This window comes from Silurus meridionalis, chromosome 5, assembly GCF_014805685.1.
Source record: "Silurus meridionalis isolate SWU-2019-XX chromosome 5, ASM1480568v1, whole genome shotgun sequence".
Lineage (NCBI taxonomy): Eukaryota > Metazoa > Chordata > Actinopteri > Siluriformes > Siluridae > Silurus > Silurus meridionalis.
Window position 1 is genome coordinate 17,621,595 of NC_060888.1, and position 16,943 is coordinate 17,638,537.

Genomic DNA, 16,943 nt, shown 5'->3' on the forward strand with positions numbered 1-16,943 from the left:
CCCCTATACACCTTATTATGTTGTGAATATCTAAAATTAGATACAACTAATAAAGAGGAACTCCAAAAGCATACCACCCCAGCTTTCCCAGCAATTAAGTACAAAGTAAAGAGACTACTTCTCTCAACCTTCTTTTCTAAAAGGACAGAGGAACCAGGAGTAGAAGGGGTATTGACAAAACTGTTCTAACTCTAACATAACATATGACAAGTATGAACAGAAAATAGTTCATAAAAATAAACAGACTGTCTATGTCAAGATATTACGTACATATCCAATATTTTTTGGAACAAGTCTACAGGTTATTTTTTGCCCAATTAGCCGCAGGAGCATGAGTATGGCCAAACACTAAGTTCAGGTGAGGATTCCTGGCATACTGTTAATATTCCAGTTCACCCCAAAGGTGTTTTATTGATGTTGAGGTCAGGACTCAAAGTTCTTCTACACATCTCTGGCACACCAAGTCATTTTAGACCTTGCTTCCTGCACAGTTGTAATGATGAATGCAGGTGTTATTGATTGTTGCCTCAGAGAAGGAACTTTGTGTTATGCTACTAGATTGTGAAGGGGAGGACTAATAACCTATGCACCATATCAGCTATAATTATAGCATAACTATAGATGTTCCTCAATCCAATCAAGTAGTCTACAATTATGAAAATTACTTTGGTAATCCATGCAGACTAAAAATTCAGTCATATCACATGGAAGAAGAAGAAGAAGAAGAAGAAGAAGTGTTATATCACACATTCAGATATGCAATGTTATGCAAACCTCAGTTTATGTACATTTAACTGTATACTGCAAATGGAAGTGCATATGACAAAGCATTGTACAGTTATAGCATGAAAACTCAGTAATAGTATGACACAGAGGCAGAACCAGTGTGGCATTGAGCGCACAAAGTCAGTCTGTCTACTATAAAGATTTTCTCAATTTTTTGCCAGTAGAGGAGAAAAAAATAACACTATGAGTGGATGTCATCTACTATCGTTCCAGTTTTAAAGTACAGTGTTATTTACTGTGCCAAGAATGCTTAGTTTGCCCAGTAGCTGCTCAGTGTTCTTTTTCTCTTTTTTTGTGTGAAAATCTGTGGTCTCCTGGGATATCTGTGTACCTGTCCTTGAACACTGTGATCCCATATCCTCAATACAGTCATTACAACACAAATGCCTCTATAAAAAAATATGTTACTCAGGGCTGTGCCAGTATAAATCAGCAGCTACAACACATAAAATGCATTGTGTGAAAGGCTTTCCATGTATTTTCGAGAGGACTATGACTATTTTAGCTGTGTGCCACCCATGTGAAATTAACAGTACAGTTGCTAAGCAGCCTGAGTTTCCAAGCACAATTGGTAGTTGCCACACATCTACGTACACCAACAGTGAACCATTAGCTCAGACGAAAATGCAAAAATAACTTTTCTGACTGCCTTTTAGACAGGGACACGAAAACTACACACAGAGTGTATCAATCAAGAAAATAACAACCGACGGCCTTAGGAAATGTATTGATTTTATTTGAATACAGGACTTTTTTTTTCTTTCTGTTTTTATTTTTAATTCCGGCAATTTTATTGCCGTTTGTCTCCCCCTAGCGGTGACTCGCGGTGGCTCATTGTTTAAACCAAACGGCTTTCCGTAGTTTAAAGATTAATCACGTGGCTTTATTGGCAGGAAGTGGAAACAATAGGTTAGCAGCCAACAGTGCTATCCGCCTGTAGATATAGTTGTTGTATGAGACAAGTTCCGGTAGTTAATCATCAGAAGCATTTCGTTTGTAAATCTGAAATGTCATATAATGTGGTATCCTTTTAGCGCTGGCGTTTCCCGGAAGTTAATAGGGAGATCTGTGTGGGATGGAAAAGCAGGCTGATATCTGATCTGTTCCCGGTCTGCCTCTCTGTACTTTGACACAATGCCATGGGGAACTGCTGGACTCAGTGTACTGGGATATTCTGGAGGGAGGCGAACCGGATCCAAAGAGGAGGAGGGTGAGTGTGCCGTACATATTAATATTATATATTTAACCTCTGTAATGATAAAAAAGGTCAAGCGATTCATCAGAGCGAGTACAGTAACACGTGATCAAGTGCACCGGCTGTAATCAATACCAAGAGCAGAATGCGCTGTTTTATTTCGGGAATAAACTTTGCTTTTACTCCAAACATCACGCGTTGATCGCTGTGTTTTTATTTTGCTATTAGTGTGACAGCTTGCTAATATACGTGTTGGATATTAATAGGGCCACGCCCCATAACCCAGCCCTCCTCTTTCAAGTGTCCAAGCCAACAAGCTGCAGAATGAACCGGAGCCATTAGATCCTAATTCCCTCAACGTGTAGACACTAAAATATTCAGAAAATATTGCACTGTAATTCTGTTCACTCAATTAAAAATTTAGCACTTGAATTTGTTTATGTTTTTTTAATCTGTTCCACAGCTCAAAATATTTCAGAAGTAGCACAACTGGAGAACACTATACAATAGAGGTATGCTTTCTTTATTCAATTTCTGCCTTTTTTTTTCTCCTTTTTGTCTCTTTTTTCACATTTAATGACTTCATCTTGAATGACTAGTCTCATCATTGGTTTTTATGTTGCAGTTTGAGAACCTTGTGGAAAGTGATGAGGTAAGCACTAAATCATTTCCCCCAAAATAAACCTGCACATTTACATGGCGTCTTTTTTGAATAATAAAGTATAATAATATTTTTTCCCAGGGTGAAAGTTCCCAGAGTTGTGCCAGGTATGTATTATTTTTTTCCCCCTCATACGATTTATGTATCATTTGAAATGAGTGTACAGTCGTGTAGTGCGTGTGAAGTGGAGGTTTTGTCCTAGAACAAGTCCAGATGATGCAGCAGTGGGGTAAAGTTCATCCAGAGGCACAGCATCTGTGAGAGTTGCCTCGGGAAACTGTTTGTATGAATAAATAGCTTGTTTTACACACAACAGGCTTTTATTTTCGGTTAAACAGGGTTTTTTTCTCAAGGTCATTCTCTTCCAAATGATCCTTGTTAGTCTTAAATGTGTTCAGTTGTGTCAAACCGGTGAGGACAAGAACAGTAGTAATAATAGTAAGATTATGATGTAACCTTTTTTTTTTTTGAAGATTTGTTTACACTTTTTTGTTTAATGCTAATTTACCCCCCGAGTGTATAAATGTGTTCCTGAATTAAATCTCGTGTTCCTGCGATAGGCTCCAGGACCACTATGATGATGTTTGCTGGAGATGAATAAAAAAAAAAAGAGAAAAATAAGATTAAAAAAAAAAAATCTGAAAATTATTTCACAGTCAGAGAAATTGTTCCATATATTTTCCACAATGAATATATATATAAAAATATCTCAGATTTTGGGATTGTTTGTTGATGACGGTTTTTGTCATCAAGTCATGGAAGTGTAAATAAAGAGCACGTGTCCTGATTATTGACACAAGGAGGCAGATGATGAATCAGTATCATTTATAAACTGTAACTGTTGTGTTTAAGGACCTCGGAATTGCAGAATCTCGAATGTCTTGAAATGTTCTTTGGGTTTTCCTTGGCAATAAAGCGAGAACTGCATTAGTGTGCACATTGGATTAACCACCATTCTAACCAGGCCATTCTTTTTAAGATTGTAATAAAGTACAGCTCTGAGCAAGTGAGAATTAAGATGAATAATGAATGAACAGTGGTGTCAGACCTATTCTGATGTACACAACTTTGACATGTATAAATTGTGGAATCTCAGGAGAGCTATGAAGACTGACCTTTATTGTATCTGGCTCAGGCCCATTAGTGAGGAGGAGATTGGCCATCTGAAGGGTCTGCACTATGCTGCTATTGCCGATAAGCAGACACTGATCGATGAGAAGCTGAAAGCTGAGGTATGACTTGTTACTCGTGTGCCTCGCCTTGTCCTTCCTGCTGTCCGTCTAAAAAATGTGCATAAGAGAGTTCACGCAAACATCATGGACTTAAAAGTTAATTAAACCAGTTTATTTTGTCGTTCCTTCTAATCCTATTCAGTCTTGTTTCAGTAAAAGAAAATATATCTAAAAATTAAAATTCATTAAAATTAAAAGGCAGTATATAGTAAGCAGTTGGATTCTACCTACGTTTAAGTTTTTCTTTATTTCCATGTTTTGCACTCTGTGTTGCTTTTCAATTGCTTTTCATTCCTGCTATTCATTATGTTCTTTTCTTCGGTTTCGTTACTGTCCCCCCTTTTTTGTTGTGTTATTTCTGCCCAGTTAGTGGCACAAGAGGAGAAGTTAAGGCTAGAAGAGGAGGCTATAGTCGCAGCTCAGCGCGAGGCTGCGAGACTCGCGAAGGAGCGCAAACTAAAGGAGGTGAGGCGTCTACACTGAGCACGCCCAGCCCTTCTCTAACCCTCTTGCCATACTTCTGTCACTTATTCTACTCCTGATATGTTTAAACAGTAATAAGTAATAATATTAAATAAATAAATAAATAAATAAATAATAATAATAATAGTACTATACATACAACAGAATTTTTTTCCTACCTTCCCTTAACATCTGTTCTTTATGTTGCACTTATCCTTATTTGCATTCATTTTTTTTATTTTTTATTGTTTTCACCCCATTTATGCACATTTTAGTCTGCAGGACAAATGTGGGGAAAAAAGATGTAAATAAATGCAGTTTGGCTGTTTTTATATAAGATTTATGATCAACCATCTGTCACAGTAGGCTATCATCACTAAATTCATGTGTGTTTTTGGAAGCAGCAGCTTGCACAGAAGAAAAGCGAGGCAGAGGGCAACGGCTCACATCGCAAACAGTAAGTGTGACTCGCACTCGGAAACCAACATATTATGTAATACCAGTAAGATAGTGAGTGCAGTATTTCATGTAAGTCGTTCGAGCGATTGTTGACAACGAGAAGAAAGGAAAATAAAACGGTATGAGCAGAGAAAGCCTGTGGGATTGTGCAGTTTTATAAAAGTACGTGTTATTAAGATCTACAGTGGTGTGAAAGTGTTGATTTCTTTTTTTTTTTTTTTTTTGCATGTTTGTCACACTTTAATGTTTCAGATCATCAAACTAATTAAAATATTAGTAAACACAGGGCCGTGTCATTTTGGATTTTGTTTTCCCTCAACAATCAAAACCTTCATTTAAAAACTGCATGTTGTGTTCACTTGTGTTATCTTTTACCAATATTTACAATTTTTTTGATGATCTGAAACATTAAAGTGTGACAAACATGCAAACAATTAAGAAATCAGAACACTTTTTCACACCACTGTAGTTGGTCAGCACTATGATGAAATGCATGTCTAGACATCAGCTTAAGGCACCCAGGATAGACACGGCAACTAAAATAAATATTCTTATGCAGCCAGCTTGTGTAAGAGTTAATGGTGTGAAATATCCTCTCACACTGCTCTCCTCAAGCTGTCTGCCAGAGACATGTGGTTTGACAGAGCATATATAATTTTTTATTTTTCCTCAAAATCCGCAACAAGGACTTAAGTGAGGAGACAGATTTTCAGCATTTCAGTACTTTCCTGGAATGTACGGTAGATATCTGTCTTGTAAGAAACACAACTATACGGAGAGCAACAACAATGTGTAGTTCCACCTCCTATGGAATCAGTGTCAGCTACTGTATGTGTCAGAGAGAGCTAGGTAGTGGGCTAAAATGACCCCATCCAAAAAAAAAAAAAAAAACAAAAGAAATGGCCTGTTCGGTTACCAGAGACTACATACTTAATTATTCATCTACCAGAAGTGTGAAGTATGTGAATTTTTTTTTAATTTTTAATTTTTTTTTTTTTTTTTAAACCAATAATGTCTTAGTCAACAAATCTTTTTAAGAATCTTGACATTGAATGTGGAGTGTGAAAGAATGCACTGTAACTCGTGTTTGCGTATGTGTGTGTCGCAGGCCATCGGGTGGAGAGTTTGAAGCGTACATGCAGAGTGCGAAGGCGCAGTCAGAGGCATTCCGTAGCAGCCGTGAGTTTTTAAACCTCTCAATGCTGATATTGTACGTTTTCTGCGAGGAATTGTAAGGTGGCAGTTTGGTTTTGCTCTGTGAAAGAATACTGGACACAACCACTCCTCTCCAAGTATTAATCACGTATCCCCCAGTTGCGAACCTGACATTATGTGTGAGCAGTGTCGCAAACCAGAAACTGCATAGAAGCCTGTGATAGTTACTGTTTCGGTAACTATGTGGGATTTGAAATGGGAGGTGCCATTTCGCAAAATTGTTAGAGAATGCACAGTGGAATCTTGAAGCCCGTGCAGAAAATGCATGTGGATGGCCAGTTGCTCTACCACGGACCCATTCGCCTACATTTGGGTCCTCAATCAGCGACTTATAAATTACAATAAGCCATTGTGCTAGATTTTAGAGAAAGATGTTTTAGGCATGACTGATTATGTGCCACTATTTGCTAGCTAGCTGAGGTTACAATCATTCTAATAAAAGCATTGTATGTAAAAGTTGTGCATGTAAGGTGCTAAAATATTGCAAGAAATTCTCTTATACACTTATGTACTGCTTTTTTTTTTTGTCTATGGTCTGTCCCTCTGTGGTTTGCTCCAAAAAAAGTGACTGGCTGATCTTACAAAGATATGTTGAGTGTTCACCTTCATATGTTGAAGGCCACAGTCAATAATATATTATGGATTTTAACTAGTGTTAGCAGCCAATCACTTAGTTAGCTAATGTTGTCCAGGTAGCTAATACATTGAAATTATGCAGCATACCGGTAAACACAAAAATCAACAGTGAAGGTCTTTTAGAACATTTTGCAGCAGAGCATGATGTCCATCACCCAGTTAATCAAAGCTTTTTATTTGACACTAATTAATGCCTATATCATATTATGACATGGAATAATTTTGGGAATTAAACTGTTCTTGGAAAATAATCAGTGTAGCTGTAACTTAGAATGGATGTTTGTTCCAGTTTATATTCATGGAACATGGACACTGACAGAATAAAAATTATTTTTACTTCAACCAGCCACTAGGGGGAGTTAGAGATCTTTTGCCATCACTTTCAACACACTGTTAGAACCTGCACTCATGCAGACACCTGGTCTAATGCAAAAGTCAAAAAGCAGAAATGTTGTATAGAAAGCTAGTATTTATATAATTAGAGTAATACATAAATATAATCTTAATTGATGTAATAATGATCTATTCTACTTAACCAAAAAAAGACACTTTTTTTTTGTCTGTAAGAGAGAGTTGTTACCAGATCTGATTACACACTAAAATAGCATTTGGGGATCAGCTTAGAGATATTCAATGCCTCCGGGGATTCAAATGCCAGTGTATATTGTTTTCTTAGTATCTCAAAAAGCTGCACCATTCACAATCCCACCTCATTGTGGGATGTCTCATGATCTCCTGAACTTTAGCAAAACTAAGGAGTGGACTAATAGAGGACTTCAGCAAGAAGCAGAAGCAGGAGCAGTCATACCAACCGCTAAAGATAAACCAATGGAGAGATTGGACAATTTCAAGGACCTAGGTGACATTAACAACCTGGTGAAGAAGGCTCAGCAGCATCTGTGCCATCTAAGTGACTTTAAACTACCCTCTCAGAGGTTCAGGACTCTCTACACCTGCACTATTGAGAGTGTCCTGACAGGTAGCATGACTTCCAGGTCCAGGAACAGCACAATGCAGGACAGGTGAGCCCTCCAGAGGGTGGTGCGATCAGCTGAGCATACCATCTGCACCAAGCTCCCTGATCTGCAGGACATCTACAGCAAGTCAGGAAGACCTCTGCCATCCCAACAATAGACTCTTTTCTCTGTTGCATTTAGGGAAGCACCTCCTATCTTGAAGGCGAACACTTAAAGTATGAGGGGGAGCTACTTCCCACAGGCCATGCGGTGTCTAAACAGGGAACACCTAGTACCTGGACATCTCTCTGTCTCACTTCCTTCATTACACAATTATTTTGCAGAAATCGCACAACTATCACATTAACACTCAACTGGCACATGGACACTTTAATGATAATCACACTGGGGCACTTTAGATCTGGACTTCTGGTAAATATCTGTCATATATACATCATCCCTTTCTGTCTAATGTATATTAGATTATTTCTTGAACCTATTTCTTAAACTTATGTCATAAGAAGCATTTCACTTCAAGTACTCTGTATGAATGTTTATATGACAAATTTTGATTGGAATTTGATTAACCATTTTTGATTTAAATTCAAATATGATGAAACATTAATATCCAGGCTCTGTGTGTATCTCCAGGACTTTCCTCTGAGACAAATTTAGTGACTCCTAATACAGAGAGCAGCTGGGACTTCACTTGCAGAACTCGCTCCACTAATGATGATGCCACCTCGCTGGACCTTGAGTGGGAGGATGAGGAGGGTAAAGAAAAGCTTATTTATTACAGACACATACACACATGCGCACACAAAAAAAAGGTATCATTGATCAAGTAAAATCAAGTGGACTGTTGCTAACTGTTAATTTAAAGTTGTGTTTTCTGCATGAGAGGCTTTTCTTAGAAGGATTGTTTCTAAGGGAACTGTTGGCATCCAGGTTGCAGCTAAGCATTTTAATATACCCGACATTAAAGGCTTTAAACCCAGTAGCTTACTACTGATATTCAATGTCGTCAATGTCAATACAGAGTATACAATTATACTAGTATTGTAATAATACAATACAAGTATTGTGAGCAGCAACTATGTTGTATATGCAAATATTTTCTTTTAATCTTATAAAATCCAAAATTTTCTACAAAGAATTTTCAAAAATGGCAGTTCTTTTAAAGGATGAATTTAATTATTTTCCATTTATATATTTTTTTGCACTTGCATTTATATTTTCAACCTGTCCTGGAGACGTCCTTAGGGGTCGCATGTCCTCTTGATACTTGCATATTCGCAGACAGTCATTACGAAACATCGCTTGTCCATCGCGTCCATGTGGCTGATATTTTGCTGCTGCTCAAACTGTTTAAACATATCTATTATGACTGGCAGGAAAACCAAGGAAACCACAACATTTTTTTTTTTCCTTTTTTTTTTTTTTAATCAGCATAAAAGTATTACTATTATTAATAGAATTTGCGTTATTATAATTTTTGTTAACGTGGAAATGACTTGTAAATTCTGTAGTAAAACTGTTTGTTTTCTGATCATCGTTTCTGTCGATGAATTTTCCCTCCCCTTTTTTCTTAAGTTCAATCGTTGTATTATTGTACATCCATATAACTTTAAGAAATGGGACAGGACTTTCAAGTCTGAGGTCTTTGTTTGCACTTGGGGTGGATTTTGATGGTTCATCTCTGAGCCAAACTGAGCTTGTGTTAACTAACATCATATCACATGTTGCTCCAACCATGTCAGTGCAAGCATTTCATTTCATGCCACAAAAATAGCAGTAAAGAATGCTGCTAAGATACATTCATTTCCAAGTCCAGACTCGCTAGAGACAGGTTGCCTGACATAAGGAGGCAAGAATTTATGTAGCACTTTTTGTTATATCATGGTGGAATCAGCTATTTGTAACAACAAGCTGCTTTGGATGCCTGGAAGGGAATGTAATAGGAAAAGGCCTCTGTAATGAGTTTGTCAATTAGGCATGGTGTCGGGTTTTTTTCTTTTAATAAACAAAACCACATTAGCATTGTTTTGGCCAAATTATGATTCTAATAGCAGGAATCTAAGGCTGTATTTGGTGCTGATTTTTCTAAACTAGTCACTAAAAGTTTGAAAAAACACCAAATACTTTCTCAGTCTTCCTTAATTGTATCTGCACATTTCATTTCTTTGGTAAACTTCTTTATAATTTGTTGCATTGGGTAATTGCAATAATGAGCAGGTATACAGTAAATACATGCAGTAGTACTTATAAATAAGTACAGTGAAAGATCACCGACTAACTTTTAAAAGGAAAGTTATTTAAATGACACATGTCCAATGACTTGTAGGTATGAATCGGACGGGTGCTGCATGGGAGCGCTCTAAGACAGAGGAGGACATCCTGCGAGCTGCACTCCGTCCTGCCGGGAAACAGTTGGGAAGTGGGCCGGCTTCTGCTTCAGAGGACTCCAACGCTCTCGAATGGGAGAACGACTTCGTCAGTGCTCATGCTGAAGACAGTAGTGAGCAATGTGACGAGGAATTCGATGGATTTGTTAATCCAGTACTGGACACTCCATCTGAGGCAGAGCCTAATACTGACCAGCAGGACAGATAATCCTTGGCAAGAACATGGGTGTTAATTGACTAGCTCTATTCTGTGTACATTTATAATTTAGCCTTATTTAACACTGGTGTTTGAATCAAGTGCAATTTTGAAACTGGTGAACGGTTTTGAGGGACCCCCACACCCCCCCCCCACCCCCAAACAGAACGAGATCATGACCGCAATGGTATACTAGGCCTACCTCATTAGAATCAAGTAGGGGTACAGAAATGCTAAATTTTTTTTATTTTTTTCTTGCATAATAGGCTGGTGTTTGTTTGAGCCAACCACTCAGCACTAAGCTGTTTTTTTCCACTTTTTAGCAACGTGGAACCTGTAGGCTAAAGATACATTTAGGGGAAAAATCCTCCCTTTGTCCAGTATCAATTTTCCATCATCCTCATTGTTCACATATAAATCATGTATAGCTAAAACAACAACAACAAAAAAAGAAACACAGGCTGTAAATGTATAGTTGCAACTTAAAAAAAAAAATCCTCATGAACACCGTGTGTGAGAAAATGTAATGCATACACAAGTGCTTTTAAAGTGTGCTTTTAAATGTACACAGGCAACAGCTTTAAGTCGCTGGATTTGTCTTTATACCAAATTCTGCCTGGTTAATGCAATTCGTAAGTATGTTTTAGATGTACATGTAGTTCCATGCCCTAAACTACAAATGAATTCAATAAAATTTGTTATTTCCAAATAAGTTTACAAGCCAGAATGCACTGAATCACTCAATAACAATGAAAAGAAAAAAAAAAACTGCCATTATTATTTTACATATTGGTACAATATCTGCACATGTAAGTTAAAAAGTGGAATGCAATTAATTCTGTTATTCCTTTGTAGCAACTGTGTTTGGCCACTTATATGAATATCCATATTAAAAAATGACCATATTTTAATTTTAAACGTTTAAACGATTTTGTGCCTTTTTTGTGACACTGTAGCTCACGGCACAGTCCCCAAAATTCACGTTCAGTTAAGAGTGAATTTAGCTTTAATGGTTTTTGGACTAATGAAAGGTTTAGTATGTCTGTCACCAAACCTTACCATAGCTGATTTTTTTTTTTTATCAGGAAAAAAAAAAAATCTTCTTTTGGAGCATTCCAAACTCTTAAATGTGAAAATCTCATTGAATTGCACATCTGCACATTTGTTCATCTACTTAAGGGTTGTTGCGAATAAAGGAGCACATTTTCTATCTTATCTGCAAATCTCACTGATTGCAACAGGACAAAAGAACAAACAAGACATACCTGTAGTTTGGGAAAATTGTTTCTCTTGAAATTTGACTGCTAATAAATGAATCAGATCTGAAACTCTTGTGGGGTGATTTATATGGTCTTCCTCATAATGTAGCTGGAATAAACATGTAATACTACAGTTTTATTCTTACAAATTAGCCAGTTTTTTGTGATGTGGTAGATACTGCTATGAGAAGGAATTTTTCTTGTTCTTGTTTATTTATTTATTTTTTTCATTATTATTTTTAGAGGGCTGCATGGCCTCTTTTAAAAATAACATGTGCATTTGAACTGCGATCCTGAATGTAGCTGTATCCAAATTGTCAGAAATGAATCTTGTGGGAGAAACAAAGACCACAGACCACGTTAGTTTTAATTTTGGATACAAATATGTTTGTCAAAATAAACGGATCTAGATATAGATTGTGCCACTGTATTACACTCCTAACACACAAATGGGGTAGATGATCGACCAAAAAGCATCCAATATTTTTTAGGTAGTGGGGCAGTTACCCAGATCAAACCCTGGATCGGTGATGCAGCAATATTTTCTTTGTCAAGTTAACCTGACTTGCGTTTAAAAAAGTCCACGTTTTCAGTCCTATTTAGAAATGGAACAACATGCTATTAGAGAAGGCCAAACAGCAGGTGGCAGTGTTGCTGCATGAGTAAATGTGATGTATCTATGATTAATCCAACCTTAACATGCAAAACAAGTTCATATATTCAATCAAATTTCTTGTGCATGCTTTATGTACATAATGAATTCGTAATCGCTGCATTACTACTACACTAACATATACAGCTACCTACCAACAACTATACTTTTTTTACTGTATCTATGATAATCATGGCACTCCTGTTTCCTATACATAACTGTTCTAACACCTCTGAATTGTAAATATATAAGTCGCCAGGCAGGAGGAAAATCTGGCGGAAGCAGAACAAGTGCTGATAAGCACAACTAATGCATAGTGCATGTGAATAATGGCAGCTCTCACTACTCATACTATAAACACTTGCGGTTATCTGGGCTGCTGACTTGATGAATGGCTGCCCAATCTTTCCCACAAATGTTGCAATTTTGTTGGTTTTAGCAAATGCTTCCTTTTCCCTCAATCAGCCATGTTTTTGAGGGAAAGTACCCCATGACTGTAAAATGGGTCAGTTTTCTTGTCAAGCATATTTCATTTTATGTGCGGTAATGGGGGCTTCAATACAGCACTGTGGCTGTAAGGATGGAAGAAACAGTAGGTGATGGAGGTGTGCATGCCTAGAGAAGAGAGGTAGGTAATATGTCCCCCACCCCACCCCACCGTCATTAAGAGCAGGAGCAGCAGCACCAAATGAAGATATATGACTGAGAGAGGACACCTGCTGCAGAACACAAAGCATTCTGGGACACATTTCGGGGTGATTGGGTGTAGCACAGAGAAGAGAAAAAGTGAGAGAGATGGAGGGAGTGTAGCTTTGTTTACTAGCTCTCTCAGGCTGATGCTATATGGTTTAGAACTTATTGATCAAACTATATTATTCCAAATGGAGCTGAATTGTGTTTTCGATAACAAATGTGTTTATTGATCTCATGCGTAATAGGCATACATTGATTGCAAATGAGAGCACAGAGAAAACAATCTAAAAGAAAAGAAAATCCCAGCAAAAAAAGTTAAAATGGTATTTTTATATGATCAATCTAAGATCATTTTCTAAACGTTTGTAACCTTGAATATTTTAGAGAATTGATGGAATGCTAGCTTTTTTTTTTTTTTTTTTTTTTTAATGGGTCATCTGTTCAGCATCAAGTAGCAGCAACACTCTCAAGAACACCTTTAACTTTACAGGCATCGGGAGGCCACAGAGTGTTCTGCAGTCTGCACCTATATGTCACAACATGACACTTACGATTTATTATTTCCTTCCTATATGCTACTTCAAGAGTGCCGCTCCCTCTCCCCATTCGTCTCTCTCGACACTATTTCACAGTCCTTGTATGAAGATAGTATATGGTTATCTTTTTTCCCATTTTGTCTGTGGGAAAATGAAGGAATATATGCAACTGAAAAACCCACCCACAGTCATGCATGCACACAGACACATGTACACACTCCATTTTGCGTTGCAGTAACTATCTGAGATCATTATGGTGAGAGGCCATAAACTCTGCCTGACGGGGATTAAAGCCCATTTCACATGTATTTACTGCCCTAAATGAGGGGGTTGAGGAGGGTCAGCCAGCCTTAGAGAGGTTTTATGGCATCATCTTTCATTCCTGGGATGACTACAGCTATCTGAAGACCCTCTACAATGCAAGGGTTAATTATCCACAGGAAATTAATCTTTGTGCCAAAACGCGGGGGGAGTCGATATCAGTTTACAGACTTTGCACATGCCTCAGTGACATTTTGCTCTTTGTGTCCACAAGCAGTAGTGATTATTTTATGTAGTGTATGTTAGCAGATGCATCAATTTGCCATCCTGCACAATGCAGTTCAATGACATACAAACAAGGACACAATAGAAGGGTGTAAACAAATCCATTTAGCAGCGTGTGGAGATGTACATCTTCATGTGTCTGTGTGGGTTTCCTCTAGGTTCTCTGGTTTCCTTCCGCCTTACAGACTATTAATTAGTAGAGCCTGTGTAAATCTGTGTGTGTGTGTGTGTGTGTGTGTGTGTGTGTGTGTGTGTGTGTGTGTGTGTGTGTGTGTGTGTGTGTTAACGGTGTGTTTTGATGGACCAATGTAATATTCAGTGTGATTTTCTGCCTCATGCTCATATTCTTAGAAGCAGTTCCAGATCTATCATAAACCTGACCAAAAAAAGAAAAAAAAAAGATGATTCACTTTGGAATTCATTGTCTTATTTATAGGTAAAAATAATTTCAATCTTAAAATATCACAAAATAATGCTTACATATCTTGGACATATGATTTGGATCATTGTTTTGTTGTATGGTGAAGTTGGTTCACATAAGCAGCAGTCCAGGCATAACTGGATTGTGCCGAATGGAACAGTGGCCATGTTGGTTTGATTCACCTGGAATAAGTCTCCAACATTCCATGCTCCGAACAACAACCCCAGACTATTAAACTTCCACCTCCATGTTTGACTGTGGGAGTGGGACTTGTTCTCCATCTTACATAAGTTCTTCTTTTAGAGTAAAAAAAATGTCAAAACTCATCTGTTCACAGAATGTTATTTTGTCATTCATTGTTACTTTCTTGTGTGTTTTGACCTTTCACCCAGTTTGTCAGCAAAAGGAACATGCATGTGTTTCCTTTTAAATGCTTTCTGATTTCAATAAACTCAGGCAGGAAAAAGAAATGTTTAAAAGTGATATGAGATCAAGCTTTATATATCTCACCTTGTTTGAAAAGTGGTTTCATAAAAAAAATAAACCATGTTACAGAATATATGCTTTAATGATTTTCATTTTGTGTTGCCTTTAAACGTTTAAAGGTGTGTGTAGCTCTAGCATTGTAAATTTTTTTAAAAAAGGAGGCATTGTTAGTTTTAACCTTACTGAGAGCATCTGTCAAACATTTCGATCAGGCTCACAGGTCGGCGTGAGGAGCAGTGATTCGTTCATCAATATGTCTATTACAGCTTTGAGGGGTGTTTGGAGTGTTGTTGAACATAAATAAATTACTCTGAAAACGGGTAAATGTGTTCAAAATCTTGCAAGCGTTAGATTAATTTCTGTATTTACTCAAAAAGCCACTGCATAACTGTATGTTATAGCGTCCATATTTTTAAAAATGGAGGACTTATTGCCTCAAAGCTACAATGCCATCTGTTGTATTGTTATTAGTATTGCCATCTGTTGGTATGTAAGTGTTAGTTTCATGATCATTGAGTATACAAGGCGTAATCCAAGAAACACTGAGAAAGTGAGCAGGAGCAGATGTGTTTGACCCTGTAATCACATACAGCACAAGTAAACATGTGTAACAATGATAGATGATTAATGTGGATTGGTTGGTAAAGTCTGGAAGGAGAAGGTCCTCATAAGCCAACATATGCAAAATATGCACCTTTCTGAGGTAAATCTCTCTATTTTTGTTAATAAAAAGGTGTCACTTTTAAGAGTCCTTCATATACACTGCATTATGGAGAAAGAGGTGTGTGTGTGTGTGTGGGGGACGGGGGACGGGGGACGGGGACTACCAGTGAAAGAGGTTATATTAGCAGAGCCTCTTGTATTAGCATCCATTAGCTGTGAGTGACAGGTACAGGGTGGAAATTAATCTGAGCATCGAGGAAGAGCATTCTTGCTTCTGGCCACCAAATCCATCATCATCTTCTCCTGAGCCATTTGCTACGCTATGGAAGCCACCTGTTCAATATTTATATCTTCACCCGTGAACGCAGCTCGCAGCCAAACCATCGTCCTTGCTGTCACAGAGAATCCCAAAGGGTCATAGAAGAAGTGCATGGCCCACTAACCACACATCCCCTCCTCACCGTCATCTTCAGTTTAGACTGAAGGAGAGTGCTCCTGTTTTCATCCTCACAGTGCAGGAGAGATGGACTGTAAGCATCTGATGGTTTTAATTCAGTAACCCAGCCCTATATGTTTGTCTCTCTTTATCAAAAGAAAATAAATCAACCTAAAACAGGCTTTACTAGATGGTGTGAAGTGTCATTTAAGGACAAAAATAAGATGAAAGGAGAACCACTAATAATACGTAACCAATAAGTAGACCAGCATCCTGGTCTGTGTTTTTCTCCCAAGAAAAGAAAACAACCAGGCTGTCATGAAGAATATGTTTAAAGTGGTTTTATTTGACCTTTCTGCCAAAAAAGCTAGCAAAATGTAGCTAGTGTACTGTCAAAACAGAGCTAGGAAAACATGTAACTAGTATTCTGGCAAAACATAGCTAAAAATAAAACAGCTAAAATGATTGCAAACATAGCTAGCAAAAAAAGCTAGAATTCTGACAAAACCTAATTAGCAAAGCAGCTAGTATTTGGCAAAAAAACAAACAAACAACTAATACAACTTAAACATAGCTAATGTTATGATGATGCTTCCCTTATTTATCCCTCAAAAACACTTTTGTGTTTGTTGATTAGCATCTCAGTGCACCATATCCCAATCAGTTATGTTCAGATAAACATAGATGAGCAAACAGTCTGCAACAGCTGTATAAGTACATCGTTCAGGTATGACCATATTTTAATATTAAATAGCTGCCAAATTAAATATTGCATTGCTACTTTAGATGTGAATGGCAAATGTCCAACAAATGCATAATAAAGTTACTAAGCACATACCTGGATAATGACTTTTTGAATTATTAAATACACAACATACCACAAATAAATAAATAAATAAATAAATACATTTTTGTTCATTTGCTAAGGCTTTGCTGTTACACAACAATGAATAGACAAAGAGAGAAAGAGAGCGAGAGAGAGAGAGAGAGAGAGAGAGAGAGAGAGAAAACAGAGGGGGAGATTGCGACAATGCACAATGGCCAAATA

At 37.5% G+C, this 16,943-nt stretch overlaps 1 protein-coding gene across 2 annotated transcripts; it reads left to right on the forward strand.

Moving 5' to 3' along the window:
• The first annotated feature begins 1,657 nt into the window (after window positions 1-1,657).
• On the forward strand, window positions 1,658-11,531 carry ap1ar (adaptor related protein complex 1 associated regulatory protein). Of its 2 annotated transcripts, XM_046850251.1 has the most exons (10): window positions 1,661-1,996; window positions 2,445-2,493; window positions 2,607-2,633; window positions 2,724-2,749; window positions 3,778-3,874; window positions 4,241-4,339; window positions 4,741-4,793; window positions 5,904-5,974; window positions 8,254-8,376; window positions 9,947-11,531. In XM_046850251.1, exons 1-10 carry the CDS (start codon window positions 1,926-1,928, stop codon window positions 10,213-10,215), a joined length of 885 nt encoding a protein of 294 aa, XP_046706207.1. In that variant the 5' UTR covers window positions 1,661-1,925; the 3' UTR covers window positions 10,216-11,531. The 2 variants fall into 2 exon arrangements, with proteins under 2 accessions (XP_046706208.1, XP_046706207.1); XM_046850252.1 differs by lacking the exon at window positions 4,241-4,339 and having other exon boundaries at window positions 1,658-1,996.
• The last annotated feature ends 5,412 nt before the right edge of the window (window positions 11,532-16,943 follow it).